The sequence below is a fragment of the Crinia signifera genome, chromosome 3 (genome assembly GCF_055691185.1).
Source record: "Crinia signifera chromosome 3, ASM5569118v1, whole genome shotgun sequence".
Taxonomy (NCBI): domain Eukaryota; kingdom Metazoa; phylum Chordata; class Amphibia; order Anura; family Myobatrachidae; genus Crinia; species Crinia signifera.
The window spans coordinates 316,988,761-317,006,839 of record NC_139219.1 but is presented as its reverse complement, the minus strand read 5'-3'; the positions used below and the strand labels follow the sequence as shown (position 1 = coordinate 317,006,839).

General features: G+C 43.7%; 1 protein-coding gene across 3 annotated transcripts in view; it reads right to left on the bottom strand.

Annotated features, from left to right (window-relative positions):
- Positions 1-2,853: 2,853 nt before the first annotated feature.
- The window catches only part of LOC146064813 (cytochrome P450 2C5-like), an 83,210-nt gene continuing 67,984 nt past the window's right edge, over positions 2,854-18,079 (bottom strand). For all 3 annotated transcript variants that reach the window (XM_083178706.1, XM_083178708.1, XM_083178705.1), the window contains 2 exons: positions 6,364-6,505; positions 2,854-4,067 (listed from right to left, as the gene is read on the bottom strand). In XM_083178706.1, coding sequence (XP_083034832.1) covers positions 3,889-4,067; positions 6,364-6,505 — 321 coding nt within the window. In that variant the 3' untranslated portion in view covers positions 2,854-3,888. The remainder of the gene's footprint in view (positions 4,068-6,363; positions 6,506-18,079) is intronic.

The following is an 18,079-nucleotide window of genomic DNA, read 5'->3' as shown; positions in this document are numbered from 1 at the left end:
CAGAGAGCAATACATTCCCATACATTCCCTTAGATACTTTATTTGAGAGAATTGAGTATTAGTCTCATTTTGACTGGCAACATATTTTTCTGAAAGCGCACTTGAGTTCTATCAGTATCACGATAAAAGAGACCCAATATAAGATCCTGGTGCATTGGTTTAGACAATATTCCCTACTGCACTCGATGTTTCCATCTGATTCATGCTGGAGATGTCTTTCCTCTGTGGGGACCCTGAGTCCTATATGGTGGGATTGCTCCAGCTTGTCAAAAGTTTGGTCCGTGTTTATTGATGTTTCCCAATGAATCCTGGGTATTCCTCTAAAGACAACTCCCAAGTTTTGGCTACTTAATCACTACCACACTCCACTAGGTGAATATAAACAATATCCCCTTCGTCATCTCAGTAACGCTTCTCTATCAGTCATCTCAGTCCATTGGAAACCCACTAAACCCCCCACACGTAAAGATTGGTCAACCAAGATTGATTATTTTATGTCAATGGAGGATATCTTACAATCCTCCCTAGATAATCCTTCTAACTGCTCCCATACTCGGTTCTCCTGGCTGCAATACAAGTCTTGAGATGAGATATACTGTATATGTCCTCTTCCTAATGCTTTTCGATATTTCTGATTGTTTATAATATGGTAATCCCTCCCCCCGTCACCCTGTTTCACGTTTACCCCTATCTTTCTTCTTTCTTTTTCTCTACTGTTTTACTTTTTATTTATTATATCACTGTGCTTTGTTTTCCCCGATTGTAGATGTTACGAATTAATTATTGAGATATTTTGCTATTTTTAAATGACATCTCTACCAATAAAATAAAAACAGAAAATACAAAAATAAATAAATCACAGACTACAGTTTATTTAAATATCCTTTCATGCAACATTTTATTTTAAATTTTTATTTATTTAAATAGTGCTCACATATTCAGGCTGATTCCGAGTCAGACAGAAATGGCTGTAGTCGTGGACAGCCATGGTTAAATAGAACAAAACTATCCCCAGGGGCGGATTTGTGCCTAGGCCCGTGAGGCACGGGCCTCAGGACGGCACCAATCAAGGGTGGCACGGCAGGCTGACTTTCTTTTAAATAGCAGCATGGCAGAGCGGGTGTAGTGGCAACTGACAAGCAGCCGACGACATAATTCATCATATGTCAGCGGCAGAGCTGCTCGTCACCCGCCGCTGCCCACCCGCTCTGCCATGCACAGTACATCACCGGCTATCTCCGACGGTCCCCCTGCATGTCCGCTGGGTGAGCTGAGCTGAATTGCTCTGGCTCACTGCCGCCGGTGGGGAAAGCAGCTAGGCTGAGCAGCGTAAATCTCCCTGAACGCAGTCAGTCAGTGTGAGCGAGACTGACTGAGAATGCAAATAACGTTAATTCACCCTCCCTCCGGGTCCTCCATACAGTTAGAAGTCCAGACTGCTTTACATTTTTTTGAGGTGGGCTACAGTAAAATTTGAAAATTTGTATTATATATACAAATCTTGTGCCTGGGGCGGCCTGACCCCTGAATTTGCCCCTGAATATCCCCCTCATCCTTTTTCACTTCCACAGTAGCATCCTCGATTTCTATTATCTCACCATCTTCACTTGCTCATTACCATTTTGTAGGGGGTGTAGAAATGGTTTAACGAGGTTGAATTACCATCTTAATGATTGTCAGCAGCATAGTTCCTGAACATCAACACAGACTATACTTTATTTTTTTTAACATTGCAGACAGTAATGGATGAGTTGCACCTACTGAACATTATTTTATTAAGTACAGTTAAACTACAACAACACACAGATTTTCTTTATATTTATAATGATGATGTTCCTAACACTGGTACAGTTACAGCATTTCAGCCTGAAGACCTTCACTGATGTCACTGAGTCTGAGGGTGACTGTATCACACCACCCTTAGTCACAGTAGATCCTTATTATTAACAGTCACAACAGCCATTAATCACACTGCAGCCAACAGACCATCACCGTTGAAATGTAGGGGTTTATTCTAGTTCATATGGTCCCCCCGTGCGTTCGCATGCACAGATGTGTTTCTGCGCATGTTCACCATCCCGCTCTCAACTAGCAGTGCGGGTTTGGGGCGGTGGCGGGGGGGGCAGTGTGCAGCCAATGGGAATGCCCAGTGTTTCATGGGCGTTCCCGTGTGGGGGATCGCGGGGGGGATGTGGGCTGTCGAACGGGCAGCCTTTGGTGGGCCTTTGCAGCCTTGGGAGTCAACCAAAATAAGGTCCTTAGTTTGAGGTTGGAACAGTATCCCACTGCCCTTAATCACAGTCACAGTAGCCCAGTAACCCTTAATCATGTGGAGGCCTTCCCCGCACCTTCTCTTCTGGCATTCTGTGTGAAATGGCATCAGAATCACGAGCGATGGACTTTCATCAAATTCAAAAGGTTTGGAATTGGAAGTTCGGTTTCCATCTCTATGTAGATTTTTCCTCCTTAAAAAAGGTTCTAGATTGCCTGTTGGCTTTACAATTTGCTTCTTTGCATGTCTTATATTTAATTGCATTTCATGGGTATGGGTATTGTTAATCATGTTCTGCGAGTTTGTATAATTTGACCAGCAGATCAAGACGAAACCTCTTGGGGCCGACTCTACCATTAGGCAGCTGCCTAGGGCGCCAGGTTCTGGTGGGCGCCACCAAGTCTGCCTATCAAAAATCAAATATGTCTATTGGGATTCTTGTACTTAACGCAGGTACTTCCCTCCTTTGCTGCGCCCTCTTCCTTGTACTGATTTTTGCCTCCCTGCCATTCTGTAATGTTAGGCAGGTATGCCTTAAGGGGTTAGAAAATGGTTATTGGTGGCAGTATTGGGGGGGGGGGTGGTGGTGCAGTAGGTTGAAGTTTTGCTAGGGTGTTAAGAAGCCTTACACCGGCCCTGACTACACTAAATTGTGCAAAGATAGAGGAAGTGGAATAGGATCTCTAGGGCCTATTTGTATAGATATTGCAACAGACTGAGACTTGATATGCAATTACACTGGAGTGCCAGCAGATGGAGCTGTCGTGTATGTGTTTATGTGTTTTATTGTCTGTGATGTATATTGTACTTGTTTGTTCCTGTATGTGTGAAGGAGATCTGAAAGTGACACGAAGGAGAGAGATGGCGCATGTAGTGTTTGCTGCTCATATACAGTTATCTTGTTCTGATTATCCGTTTGTAATATGATCGGTTCCAGTTTTGTTATATAAACAAGTTATACCACTAAGGGCCAGATGTATCAAGCTTGAAAAGTGATAAAGTGGAGATTGATAAGCATCCAGCCAATCAGCTCCAGCCTGTCATTTTTTTAAACCCAGCCTGTGACATGACAGGTAGGAGCTGATTGGCTGGCTGTTTATCACTCTCCATTGTATCACTTTGCGAAGCTTGATACATCTGGCCCAAAGAGCTTTCTTTGAAGCATAACTCCAGAGGTAATCCTGACTGCGTGGTAAAGCACTCCATGCCAACACTAGTGTCCTGGTCAGGGTTATATGATGTTGGGTCATCTGTTCCACACAAACATCTTTTATTATCTTTTTTGAAAGTCCTTATTTGGTGCAATTTTCATTGGATAAAATAAAGAGAGAATGCATTGACTACTACAGTATGTGGATTAACACCCTGTTCTGCCACAGACATACCATTAAGTCCCATATTTATATCTGAGCCTTGCTTGGCTTGAGGTACTGTAGTTGGTGCGCTCACAGCTCAGCAGCTGTGTTCCCTGCTGGGAGATAATGCCATCTCACTACCACGGCCATAATAAGTGACTTACATTGGTTGGAAAATACAATATATATTCTTTAAAATGTCTCCATAAACCTATATTGGAAAAATATGTATAATTTCCTAATATATGCTGCAATCTTATATTATGTACGAGGCACAGCACAAATCATGTGGATCACAGGAGGACAGGTCAACCCAACTGCACGGGTCAAGTCCACTGTGGCCCCCGGAGGAGCCTGGAAGGTGAAGTTCTGCAGCAGCTTCACAAAGAACATGAAGAGTTCCATTTTGGCCAAGTTCTCCCCGGCACAGCTTCTCTTACCTAGAACAGAGGAACATTAGGCAGAGTATATCATATATTGCATATTACTTTGAGTTTCTTACCTATAACAATCAATTCTCTATGCAGCCAAATTTTACCTCACAACTTGTTATATTAGGGATAAGTATTACCAAACCAACCACAAGTTACCCAAATAGATTATTGTACGTTCTAGTTTTTATGATTTACATTTAGGGATGCCAATCCCGGGGCATTTTTTCAATCCCGGGCTGAAAAATGCTCAATCCCCGGATTCCGGAATTGGCATTCCTAATAAAAATAAGTGCGCCCGTCCACCCACACCAGCCAGCCTGCACATTTGAGCGGCCGGGAGCAGGCGGACAGCAGCAGTGAGGGGGTGCCTGGTGAGGAGAGCGGCAATGTGTGGCCGGGAGGAGAGCTGTGATGCTGCATACCAGGTCGGGGGCAGCAGCAGAGCGTGTGGGCAGAGTGGCCGGAAGAAGAGCAGCCTTGTGGGAGTGTGATAGTGTGTCCTGCGCAGCGTGACCTCTTACTGTCACGCTGTGCAGGCCGAACGCCGCGTCGGGAGCAGCCAGGCAGTGTCTGAGAGTATTGGATACTCCAATCCCAGAATTGAAATCCCGCACAATTTGTGGCCAAATCCCGGTATCCCGACGATCCTGGAATTGGCCACCCTACTTACATCCTATCAAATTATACATACAAGGATCCCAAGTGTGATTAAATCAATTCGTAATAATGTTGTATGAATTGCTTTCCACAATTAGTATTCAGCTTGTACAGTATATTGCCCCTTTTGGTCATGCACACGGCCATTCGCCAGTCAGCGCTCCCTCCTCGTCCTATCTCCAGATAAAGCTGGTGCTGTTTCTGGATACAGGACAGGCACTTTGAGTGGTGCAAGACACCTAACTTGGGATACTCTTTGCCATACGGTGGTACCTGTGGCGTGAGGATGATGCCTCCTCCCGGGTGTTTGACTCTGAGAATCTGTGTGTAGGTGTGCTGATGTGTGCATGGGGTATCTGGCCCTCTGTGCGGTGCACATAATTGATCCAATTGTTGCACCCGCCTCACTGTTTCCCCTGCACTGCAGCAGGTGATGTTTAGAGTACTCACTGCACTGGGCATCTCTGTGGCCCTTTGTTTGCAGGTGTCAGGTGCTAATTACCTGGGCCCAGGCTGGATGGACGAGCCTGGCAGGGCCCTGGTCTGCCACACATATTCCACCTCCCTCCCAGGCAGCACAATATACGCCTCAGTGTGCTGCACTGTAGCAGGTGATGTTGAGGACTCGCTGCTCTGGTCCTTTGTTTGCAGGTGTCAGGTTCTAATTACCCGGGCCCAGGCTGGATTGATGGGCCCGGTAGGCCCCTGGTCTGCCACACATACTCCACCTCCCTCCCAGGCAGCACAGTATACGCCTCAATGTGCTGCAATGCAGAGGCTTCTGCTGAGTCCGAGATGCCCCTGGCAAGGAGGCTCACACGCTGCCCCAGCTCCAAACTACCAACTAATTACCTGGACCTGTGTAATAAGTACCCCCAACCACACACACACGCACACACTCTTGGCAACTTAGTTGATCGCTACATGTGTTTTCTGTGCTGGAGCACTGAAGTAATTTTTGAATGAAGTAGGAAAGTCTCTAGGAGTGTGGTTGGCTTTAGAAGATACTGTAGGTCAGAACCCGGAGCTTCTTACAATACAGTGCTGGGTTCCCACCTCTGGATCGGTCCTGTCCTTGAGACCAAGACAACTTTGATATGAAAGTAGTCTCAGCTCAGGCAATATCTCCTGCACCACATGGTTCTCACTAGTTGTATTGCTAACGGAGATCTCACACTTGCAGACCACACTGGAAGATTACTAAAGATTTACAAATCAATGAAAATTGACTAAGATTGATTTCGATCAATGTTGGGTTCCTGGGGCTGAAAATCTCAACAGGTGTTTTGTCCCTGGAAGTAAAATGTGCCACTCAGTCTCTAACTGTGCTGGAAGTCCTACTTCTACTCCTTATCTTCTATCTTTTCCAGGATACTATAGAGTAAAGGTAGCCATACATCTACAGATCGATTGTCAGATCGGGCTGGTTGGAACAAACACCTGGTAATATCTAAATGACCGTTTCTGGCAGTTTTCCAGCAATTCAAAGCAAATGGTCAACTGTCATTTTCTCTCATCCATTACCAGGTTTTTGCTCCAACCAGCCAGATCGTACAATAAACCTGTAGATGTTTGGCCAGCTTAAGTCGGGACTTTTCCATCAATCTTTCTTATATAACTACACAGAACACCAGACGTCACTCACCGGCTGAGAACGGCATGAACGCTTCATTCTTCACAAAATTGCCATCGGCATCCAGAAAATGTTCGGGGTAAAAATCTTTTGGCTTTTCAAAGTGATTCTTGTCATACAGCACTGACGTCAGCAGGGGAATGACCTGTGTCCCCTGAAGAAAGAACAGTTGAATATTACATCATAATAACTTATTCTATCTATCTATATACAGTGCATTTACAGTATATATTCAAAAAAAGAGAACACAAGAAGGAAAAAGACAGTTGTAGGCGGATGCACTCCTGTTTCGAGGATTGTAGTATATTAATTTTTGTATATACAGTTTTCTTAAAAAATGGGAACTCCAGTTATCTTTATTATTATATTTCTGATAAGGAGATACCCATCAATATGCGAAATTTAAAGAGTTTAAAAGATTTGAGGACAAACAATAACATAAATTGTGCTAGAAAATAAAGATGGTGTTGATAGAATTTAAAACGTGTTGGCAGATTTTATTTGGAGGATGTAGCTTGGATTTACAGGGGTAATTCCCTTTATTGTAAATGTCACTGTGTCGATGGATCACACCGCTGTGCTGCCTGTGGAGCTGATATATTAAATTTGGCCTTAATAGGCTCAACACTATTCAAGCAATAGCTACTATATCAGTTTTACTCCTGGGGGTTTGCATTACACAGGGCTTGTACCCATTTTTAATACATAATATGATTGCAGGTTGTGCAGAATTGCACCTAAATACCGTGTGGAGTGTCTGCTATTCAGCTAGATGAGTTTATCACAACCAATACTGGGTCCAGTAACACAGAATCACAGTACCCACCCTAATGTCACCAGAATCGATCCCCTCACCCAGAATATCCACAAGCATCAGGTCTCACCTACAACACCAGCAGAACCACATATCCCCTACACTACCACAACCGAACAATTCAACCCCAACCAGTATAATAGATGGAATAATACCATCCTTAACCCCTTCCCGACATTTGACGTACATTTACGTCATGGCCGGGATGTACTTCCCGACACATGGCATAAATGTACGTCATGACTTTAAACTGTCACTGCGTCTCGAGACGCAGTGACAGAGGGACGATGTCTGCTGTCCCTGACAGCAGACATGTCCCTGCATGCCCAGGGGGGGCTGCGATGTCGCCCCCCCGTCGGCGATCGCTGTGATTGGCTGTTCAGTGTGAACAGCCATTCACAGCGTTTTCCTGTGTTACCAGCGAATCAGACGCTCGGTAACACAGGTGTCAATCACCGCCGGGCGTCAGGGGGCATGAGGGGGTCATCGGTGACGATGACACCTCACCCCACCTGCCCCCAAGGCTGTGATTGGTCCGTGGGACCCACGGACCAATCACAGCCAAGGCGCGACATTTAAACTAACGGTGACTGCGCTGCAGACGCCATTCCGGTCTGGAATAGCGTGCAGAGCGGTCACCGTGCCTATCTGCCGTGATACTGACCTGATCCTTGCTAATACTTACCTGATCCTTGCAAATACCTTACCTGATTACCTGATCACTGCTTGTAGCGTGCTGGACGCTTCCTGGATCTGACTTCTTGGGACTTCCTGCTGCTGCTGCAGTGTGATAGAGAGATAGAGAGATAGAGAGAGAGATAGAGAGAGATAGAGAGATAGTGACAGAGAGAGCTATATTTTGTGTCTGCTACCCCCCCTTTTTGGGGGTGCAGGGGTTTTTTATATATAAATAACTGTCAGTGCTGCTGCTGCAGTGTCATAGAGTGATAGATAGTGATAGATAGTGATAGATAGAGAGATTTGTGTCTGCTACCCCCCCTTTTTGGGGGTGCAGGTTTTTTTTTTATATATATAACTGTCAGTGCTGCTGCTGCAGTGTCATAGAGTGATAGATAGTGATAGATAGTGAGAGATAGAGAGATAGAGAGAGATAGTGACAGAGAGTGATAGAGAGTGTATATTTTGTGTCTGCTACCCCCCCTTTTTGGGGGTGCAGGTTTTTTTTTATACATATAACTGTCAGTGCTGCTGCTGCAGTGTCCTAGAGTGATAGATAGTGATAGATAGTGAGAGATAGTGAGAGATAGAGAGAGATAGAGAGAGATAGTGACAGAGAGTGATAGAGAGTGTATATTTTGTGTCTGCTACCCCCGCCTTTTGTGCTGATCACTATATCTGAGGTGATCAGCAACTTTTTGGGGGCGCAGAGGTTTTTTTTTTTTTATATATACCTGTCAGTTGCTGCCAGTTGCACTGTCAGTTGCACTGTCAGTTGCACCAAAGGTTGTGCACCCGCTGCCCCTCACTGCTAATCAGTGTTGCATCACTGATCACCTTTTTTTTTTTTTGAGGCTGCTGTGGGTCTTTTTTTAATTTTTTTTTTACACACACTGTGATTTTGTGGGTGTCCTGTGGCCACTGTGCGCTGATCAGTGACGTACATCACTGATCAGCTTTTTCGGCACAGGGTTGATCTATTTTTTTTTTTTTTTGATCAAATTCCTGTTGCCTTTGAGCGCTGTTCAGTGACGGACGTTACTGACCAACATCTGTGCTCAATTTTTGGCGCAGGACCTTTTTTTTTTTTTTTTTAACCCCTTCAATTTTTTTTTTTTTTTATTGGGTTCAAATTCCTGTATAAAGTATTTTTTTTTTTCTGCACTACATACACACTGCACACTACATACCCCCCAGGTTGAAATAAAGTTTGTGGCCCCCCCTACACTATACACGTGTTGAAACATTTCACTACCAGTAACACAAAAATAAAAATGGCATCCCAAATGTCATCCCAGTCATCCAGAAGAATGTATTCAGCGGAGGAGGCATATGCCATGCTTGCCTCTGATTCTGACACAGCCAGTGAGGCAAGCGGGGAATTTGAAGGATTCATCTTAACCTCATCTTCCTCCTCTAGTGATGAGGGACCCCCTCAAAGACGCCCCCGTAGAGCAGCTGAGACCCCCCCCCCCAATAATTGATCTCGTATGGACCCCACCACCAGACAATTTTGAGCCCCAGGTTCCTGAGTTTTTGGCCATGCCAGGAATCCAATTTGATTCCACAGGTCTCAGAGAAATTGACTTTTTCAAATTATCTTTCTCTGATGATTTTATAAATTTAATTGTGGACCAAACTAATTTATATGCCCAGCAGTTTATTGCTCAAAACCCCACGTCATCATTTGCTAGGTGGACCCCTGTAGATGCAGTAGAGATGATGACGTTTTGGGGTCTGGTGTTTCATATGGGCATAGTAAAAAAGCCAGAAATTAGGCAATATTGGAGTACAGATGTTCTGTACAGCACCCCATTTTACCGTATGGCCATGCCCCGGGCTCGATTTGAGACGATCCTTAAATTTTTGCATTACAACGATAATGCACAGTGCCCACCCAGAGATGATCCCACCTTTGACCGGCTATTCAAAGTCAGGCCGGTCATTGATCATTTCAGTGCCAAATTTGAAGAGATGTACATCCCAGATAAATTCATTTGCATAGACGAGTCCCTTATACATTTTAAAGGAAGGGTTAAATTCCGCCAGTACCTTCCCAGTAAGAGGGCAAGGTATGGCATAAAAATGTATAAGCTGTGTGAAAGCACCTCAGGGTACACCCACAGGTTTAGGGTATATGAAGGGAAGGATTCAAGAATTGAACCGCCAGAATGCCCCCCCTCCCTCGTAGGTGTTAGTGGAAAAATTGTCTGGGATTTAGTGCACCCCTTCCTGGATAAAGGTTATCACCTCTATGTGGATAACTTTTACACCAGCATCCCCCTGTTTAAGGCCCTTGGTTCAAGAGGTACAGCAGCTTGCGGTACTGTGCGCAAGAACCAAAGAGGCCTCCCAAAAACGCACATTGCCCAAGTAATGAGAAGGGGTGAAAGCAGGGGAATATGCACCGAAAATATGTTGTTGGTCAAATATAAGGACAAGAGGGATGACCTTATACTGACAACAATTCACGGAGACAGTACCACCTCCGTCCCTGTACGAGGTACCAGTACCCACACCTCCAAACCTAATTGTATCCTGGATTACAATAGGTACATGGGCGGAGTGGATCTTTCAGATCAGGTACTGAAGCCGTACAGTGCCCTGCGGAAAACAAAAATCTGGTACAAGAAGCTGGCCGTGTATATCATCCAGATGGCACTGTATAACGCTTACGTGCTATTCCGTTCTACCGGCCAGAGGGGGACATTTATGCACTTTCAAGAGGAAGTCATAAAGGGCCTAGTATTTGGGAACCAGCAGGCAGAGGGCCCCAGTACTTCTAGTACTGGCCCCCGTATTGTACCAGGGCAGCATTTTCCTGATGAAATCCCCTCCACTGGAAAAAAGGGCAGGACACAAAAAAGGTGCAAAGTTTGCTATAAAAAGGGAATAAGAAAGCAAACTATTTTCCAGTGTGACACTTGCCCCGACAAACCCGGCCTATGTATAAAGGAGTGTTTTAAAATATACCACACATCTATGGATTTTTAGGTTCATCATTTCACCGTGCTTCGGGGGTCTTGCTAATGCCACATAGCACCCACCATTCATTCCACCAGAATCTGAGCCGCAAAATCCAAAAATCACTCCTTCCCTTCTGAGTCCTGCCATGCACCCAACTGGTATTTTTTGGTCACATGTGAGGCATTGCCGTACTCGGGAGAAATTGGGGCACAGATTTTGGGGTGCTTTTTCTCCTTCATACCTTTTGAAAATGAAAAATTTTGAGCCAGAACTGCATTTTTGTGTAAAAAAATGTAATTTTTCATTTTCACTGCCCAGTTGTATCAAAATTGGTGAAACCCCTGGGGGTTTGAAATGTACACTATACCCCTAGATGAATTACCTGAGGGGTGTAGTTTGCAAAATGGGGTCACTTGTGGGGGGTTCCACTGTATTGGTGCTTTGGGGGTCTTGCTAATGCGACATAGCACCCACCAACATTCCACCAGAATTTGTGCTGCAAAATCCAAATATCACTCCTTCCCTTCTGAGTCCTGCCACTTTTTGGTCACACATGAGGCATTGCCGTACTCGGGAGAAATTGGGGCACAGATTTTGGGGTGCTTTTTCTCCTTCATACCTTCTGAAAATGAAAAATTTTGAGCCAGAACTGCATTTTTGTGTAAAAAAATGTAATTTTTCATTTTCACTCACCAGTTGTATCAAAATTGGTGAAACCCCTGGGGGTTTGAAATGTACACTATACCCCTAGATGAATTCCCTGAGGGGTGTAGTTTGCAAAATGGGGTCACTTGTGGGGGGGTTCCACTGTATTGGTGCTTTGGGGGTCTTGCTAATGCGACATAGCACCCACCAACATTCCACCAGAATTTGTGCTGCAAAATCCAAATATCACTCCTTCCCTTCTGAGTCCTGACACTTTTTGGTCACACATGAGGCACTGCCGTACTCGGGAGAAATTGGGGCACAGATTTTGGGGTGCTTTTTCTCCTTCATACCTTCTGAAAATGAAAAATTTTGAGCCAGAACTGCATTTTTGTGTAAAAAAATGTAATTTTTCATTTTCACTGCCCAGTTGTATCAAAATTGGTGAAACCCCTGGGGGTTTGAAATGTACACTATACCCCTAGATGAATTCCCTGAGGGGTGTAGTTTGCAAAATGGGGTCACTTGTGGGGGGGTTCCACTGTATTGGTGCTTTGGGGGTCTTGCTAATGCGACATAGCACCCACCAACATTCCACCACCAAAAATCACTCCTTCCCTTCTGAGTCCTGCCATGCACCCAACTGGTATTTTTTGGTCACATATGAGGCATTGCCATACTCGGGAGAAATTGGGGCACAGATTTTGGGGTGCTTTGTCTCCTTCATTCCTTGTGAAAATGAAAAATTTTGAGCCAGAACTGCATTTTTGTGTAAAAAAATGTAATTTTTCATTTTCACTGCCCAGTTGTATCAAAATTGGTGAAACCCCTGGGGGTTTGAAATGTACACTATACCCCTAGATGAATTCCCTGAGGGGTGTAGTTTGCAAAATGGGGTCACTTGTGGGGGGGTTCCACTGTATTGGTGCTTGGGGGGTCTTGCTAATGCAACATAGCACCCACCAACATTCCACCAGAATCTGAGCTGCAAAATCCAAAAATCACTCCTTCCTTTCTGAGTCCTGCCATGCACCCAAATGGTATTTTTTGGTCACATGTGAGGCATTGCCGTACTCGGGAGAAATTGGGGCACAGATTTTGGGGTGCTTTGTCTCCTTCATTCCTTGTGAAAATGAAAAATTTTGAGCCAGAACTGCATTTTTGTGTAAAAAATGTAATTTTTCATTTTCACTCACCAGTTGTATCAAAATTGGTGAAACCCCTGGGGGTTTGAAATGTACACTATACCCCTAGATGAATTCCCTGAGGGGTGTAGTTTGCAAAATGGGGTCACTTGTGGGGGGGTTCCACTGTATTGGTGCTTGGGGGGTCTTGCTAATGCGACATAGCACCCACCAAAATTCCACCAGAATCTGAGCTGCAAAATCCAAAAATCACTCCTTCCCTTCTGAGTCCTGCCATGCACCCAACTGGTATTTTTTGGTCACATGTGAGGCATTGCCGTACTCGGGAGAAATTGGGGCACAGATTTTGGGGTGCTTTTTCTCCTTCATACCTTCTGAAAATGAAAAATTTGGAGCCAGAACTGCATTTTTGTGTAAAAAAATGTAATTTTTCATTTTCACTGCCCAGTTGTATCAAAATTGGTGAAACCCCTGGGGGTTTGAAATGTACACTATACCCCTAGATGAATTCCCTGAGGGGTGTAGTTTGCAAAATGGGGTCACTTGTGGGGGGGTTCCACTGTATTGGTGCTTTGGGGGTCTTGCTAATGCGACATAGCACCCACCAACATTCCACCACCAAAAATCACTCCTTCCCTTCTGAGTCCTGCCATGCACCCAACTGGTATTTTTTGGTCACATATGAGGCATTGCCATACTCGGGAGAAATTGGGGCACAGATTTTGGGGTGCTTTGTCTCCTTCATTCCTTGTGAAAATGAAAAATTTTGAGCCAGAACTGCATTTTTGTGTAAAAAAATGTAATTTTTCATTTTCACTGCCCAGTTGTATCAAAATTGGTGAAACCCCTGGGGGTTTGAAATGTACACTATACCCCTAGATGAATTCCCTGAGGGGTGTAGTTTGCAAAATGGGGTCACTTGTGGGGGGGTTCCACTGTATTGGTGCTTGGGGGGTCTTGCTAATGCAACATAGCACCCACTAACATTCCACCAGAATCTGAGCTGCAAAATCCAAAAATCACTCCTTCCCTTCTGAGTCCTGCCATGCGCCCAAATGGTATTTTTTGGTCACATGTGAGGCATTGCCGTACTCGGGAGAAATTGGGGCACAGATTTTGGGGTGCTTTTTCTCCTTCATACCTTCTGAAAATGAAAAATTTTGAGCCAGAACTGCATTTTTGTGTAAAAAAATGTAATTTTTCATTTTCACTGCCCAGTTGTATCAAAATTGGTGAAACCCCTGGGGGTTTGAAATGTACACTATACCCCTAGATGAATTCCCTGAGGGGTGTAGTTTGCAAAATGGGGTCACTTGTGGGGGGGTTCCACTGTATTGGTGCTTTGGGGGTCTTGCTAATGCGACATAGCACCCACCAACATTCCACCACCAAAAATCACTCCTTCCCTTCTGAGTCCTGCCATGCACCCAAATGGTATTTTTTGGTCACATGTGAGGCATTGCCGTACTCGGGAGAAATTGGGGCACAGATTTTGGGGTGCTTTTTCTCCTTCATACCTTCTGAAAATGAAAAATTTTGAGCCAGAACTGCATTTTTGTGTAAAAAATGTAATTTTTCATTTTCACTGCCCAGTTGTACCACAATTGGTGAAACCCCTGGGGGTTTGAAATGTACACTATACCCCTAGATGAATTCCCTGAGGGGTGTAGTTTGCAAAATGGGGTCACTTGTGGGGGGGTTCCTAACTTTTAGCATCTTATGGTGCCTAGAAACCTACATGGTGCCTAAAAAATAATCTCATAAAAAGGAGGCTCCAAAATCAAGTAGGTGCTCCTTCTATTATGAAGCCTGTGGTTTGGTCAACGTGCACACTAGGGCCACATATAGGATATTTATGAAAACAAAAGAATTGGGGGAATCAATTTTTAGTCACATTTCTCTAGTAAAATGTAATGTGTTCCTTAGAAAAATGTATTAAAATTGCAAATCTGCAAAAAAAATGAAATTTTGAAATTTCACCTACACTTTGTTTTAATTCCTGTGAAACACCTAAAGGGTTAACAAACTTCCAAAATGCTGTTTTGAATACTGTGAGGGGTGCAGTTTTTGAAATGGTATCATTTATGGGGGTGTCTCACATACAAGTCCCTCAAAGTCACATCAGAACTGAACTGGTCCCTAAAAAAATCAGTGTTTGAAATTTTCTTGAAAATTTGAGAATTTGCTATTCATATTGTAAGCCTCCTAGTGTCCAAAAAAATGAAAAGGAAGTTGAAATAATGATGTCAACATAAAGTAGACATATGGTCTATGTTAGTTATTAACTATTTTGAGTGGTATGATTATTTGTCTCACAAGCAGAAAATTTAACATTTTGCAAATTGCTAAATTTTCCATTTTTTCACGACATTTTGGTATTTTTCACAAAAAAACACAGACTGTATCGACCCAAATTTACCACTAATTTGAAGTACAATGTGTCACGAAAAAACAATCTCAAAATCACTGGGATAAGTAAAAGCAAAAAAAAGTTATCCCCACTTAAGTGAGACATGTCAGATTTGAAAAAAAGGGCTCTGTCAGGAACGCAAAAACTGGCTCTGTCAGGAAGGGGTTAAAAAATACACATTCACTCCAGTTTTTTCACGTTGCAAGTGTCACCAAGTTTCAGTTTCAGCATGTATCTCACCTTTTCCACTTTTTTATCACAAGTTCCCAACAAACATTATCGGTCACAATTAAGAACCGATTCACAAAATCACAGCAGAGGTGCCAATATAAAATCATCCTTCGCATGGTAAATTAATTTTCATGATGTATGCAGCATGCTCCTCTTCTTTCACCTCACTTAAATAAATCACTATCAATATATGAATCGTTCCACAGGCCATGTACAATTACAAGGGTACCACACATCCAGTATCCCACACCAGCCAATCATGTTAGGCACCAGCATCCAGCCAGATCATAATAAATCCAATTCATACAGAGTGCAGGGCAGACCCCGCATTCTGCTTAAAAGCAGAAATTCAGTACCAAAACGCACCCACCATGAATTCCAACATTATACAAGATGAACCCAGGTGGTATATGCCATACGTGGCATAAATAACTTCGCAAGAATTAACAGAAGCAGATACGTGAATCACATTGCAAGTATAAAAATAAGGAACATCATTAAATATACAGAGCCCAGGGCGCAGTTCGTAATATCCAGATGCACGGTAAGCATCCCCATCATTGACGTGATAGGCTCCAACCGCCCATGTGACTCAGGACGCGTCAGGACCAAGCGATAACGTGGTCCGCGTCCTGACGTCACAGCAGACGCCACCAGTACCCGCCAGGAGATGGGCGGAAGCGCCCAACAAGCGAGGCCGGACAATCAGCCAGATGATTGGCTAAAAGTCACAGCTGACCACAAACGGAGCCAGCGATAGGCTGGACATACGAATATAGCCCAGTATACGGGTGTCAATCGTTTGGCTTGTTTGAGAAAGCTCAGATGCGAAACACGTGTCACAAATATAGGGCCTTATTCTAGTTCACTCTTTCTGACAAAATCCTTCTTAGATGGACAAAACCATGTGCACTGCAGGTGGGGCAGATGTTACTTTTGCAGAGAGAATTAGATTTGGGTGGGGTTTTACTTCAAAGTGAGATCTATATTGCAGTGTAAAAATAAACCAGTCAGTATTTAACCTGTACAGAAACAAAATAACTCACCCAAATCTAATTCTCTCTGCACAAGTTACATCTGCCCCACCTGCAGTGCACATGGTTTTGTCCAGCTAAGAAGGATTTTGTCAGAAAGAGTGAACTAGAATGAGGCCCATAGGATGTATTGATGTTAGCTTATATGATCTAATGTGTTTGGTCCACCATATGTGCTAGATAGGGTCACTACATTCGCAGTGGCTTCATTACCCACCATACAGGTGTGGGAAGAACACTATCCAGCATTGAATAATTTCCTTTGCAAATAATCGTGGTCACACTATATGGTATCTATGGGTGGTTCATTAACCCCACATTACAACAAATATCCATGCTAATAATTAGCAATATACCATTTTCATCCAGCAGAGGTCCCCATAAGCCTGAATAACTAGGGGCCATGACAGTCCAGTTAAACAGTAGATAACCTCACACTAAACATAGCAATTTCTGCAGAGTGTGTGATTACCATATGTATTTGATACTGTATGACTGTATTCATTTAGTGTACCACTGATCACCAGCAGAGGTCCCCAAAAGCTGGCATAACAGGGAAATTTGTCCATCTAGCAGAATAGCAGACGCTCCACACGGTATTTAGGTGCAATTCTGCACAACCTGCAATCATATTATGTATTAAAAATGGGTACAAGCCCTGTGTAATGCAAACCCCCAGGAGTAAAACTGATATAGTAGCTATTGCTTGAATAGTGTTGAGCCTATTAAGGCCAAATGTAATATACAGTATCAGCTCCACAGGCAGCACAGCAGTGTGATCCATCGACACAGGGACATTTACAATAAAGGGAATTACCCCCGTAAATCCAAGCTACATCCTCCAAATAAAATCTGCCAACACGTTTTAAATTCTATCAACACCATCTTTATTTTCTAGCACAATTTATGTTATTGTTTGTCCTCAAATCTTTTAAACTCTTTAAATTTTGCATATTGATGGGTATCTCCTTATCAGAAATATAATAATAAAGATAACTGGAGTTCCCATTTTTTAAGAAAACTGTATATACAAAAATTAATATACTACAATCCTCGAAACAGGAGTGCATCCGCCTACAACTGTCTTTTTCCTTCTTGTGTTCTCTTTTTTTGAATATTGACTCCCAGTTGAATAGGATAGCACCCCCGCTCCAAGTATAAATTGATATAGCGGTATAAGGCCCAAACAATCAAGGGCACAATTCATCTGTAGTGTGCAGAATCCAAAACCCCTGTCCCCCATTTACAGTATATAAGCTGGCAGATCAAATACACATAAGAGCATGCTGCATAGTTAACACCAGCTCCAACCTTACAGATAAACTTCTAACGGGCCATGTGGACGTCTATTTGACTGTATAATACTTCACCGAGAATATGGCGCGTGTGAGACGCTCGTGTGTCCCATTCCCAGCAAACGGAACACCGCGTCGAGTAGGATGTGGCGTGAACGATAACCTACTGTACTGTATTTACAGTAGGAAGCAAATGGCTACCGGGTATCATCCAGACCATTTCAATGAAAGTAGCACTGGTGTACTGTAGGTTCCACCTGTGTAAGGGCACAGTTGTCCGTGCGTCTCATGATGCTATTTCAAGGGGTATGGGAAAAAGTGATCGAATATACAGTACTGGGGAGGGGTGGATATAGTGAACACATACTGTACTGATTCCAGAATGTGAGATGCTCGCGCCCCTCATTCTTGGCGAATGGCGATATGAATGGCAGTGTGGGCTCTATCTGAATGGCAGACTCATGAGCACCGGTTGCGATCACCAGGAGGTATGTGGCTTGTACCACTCT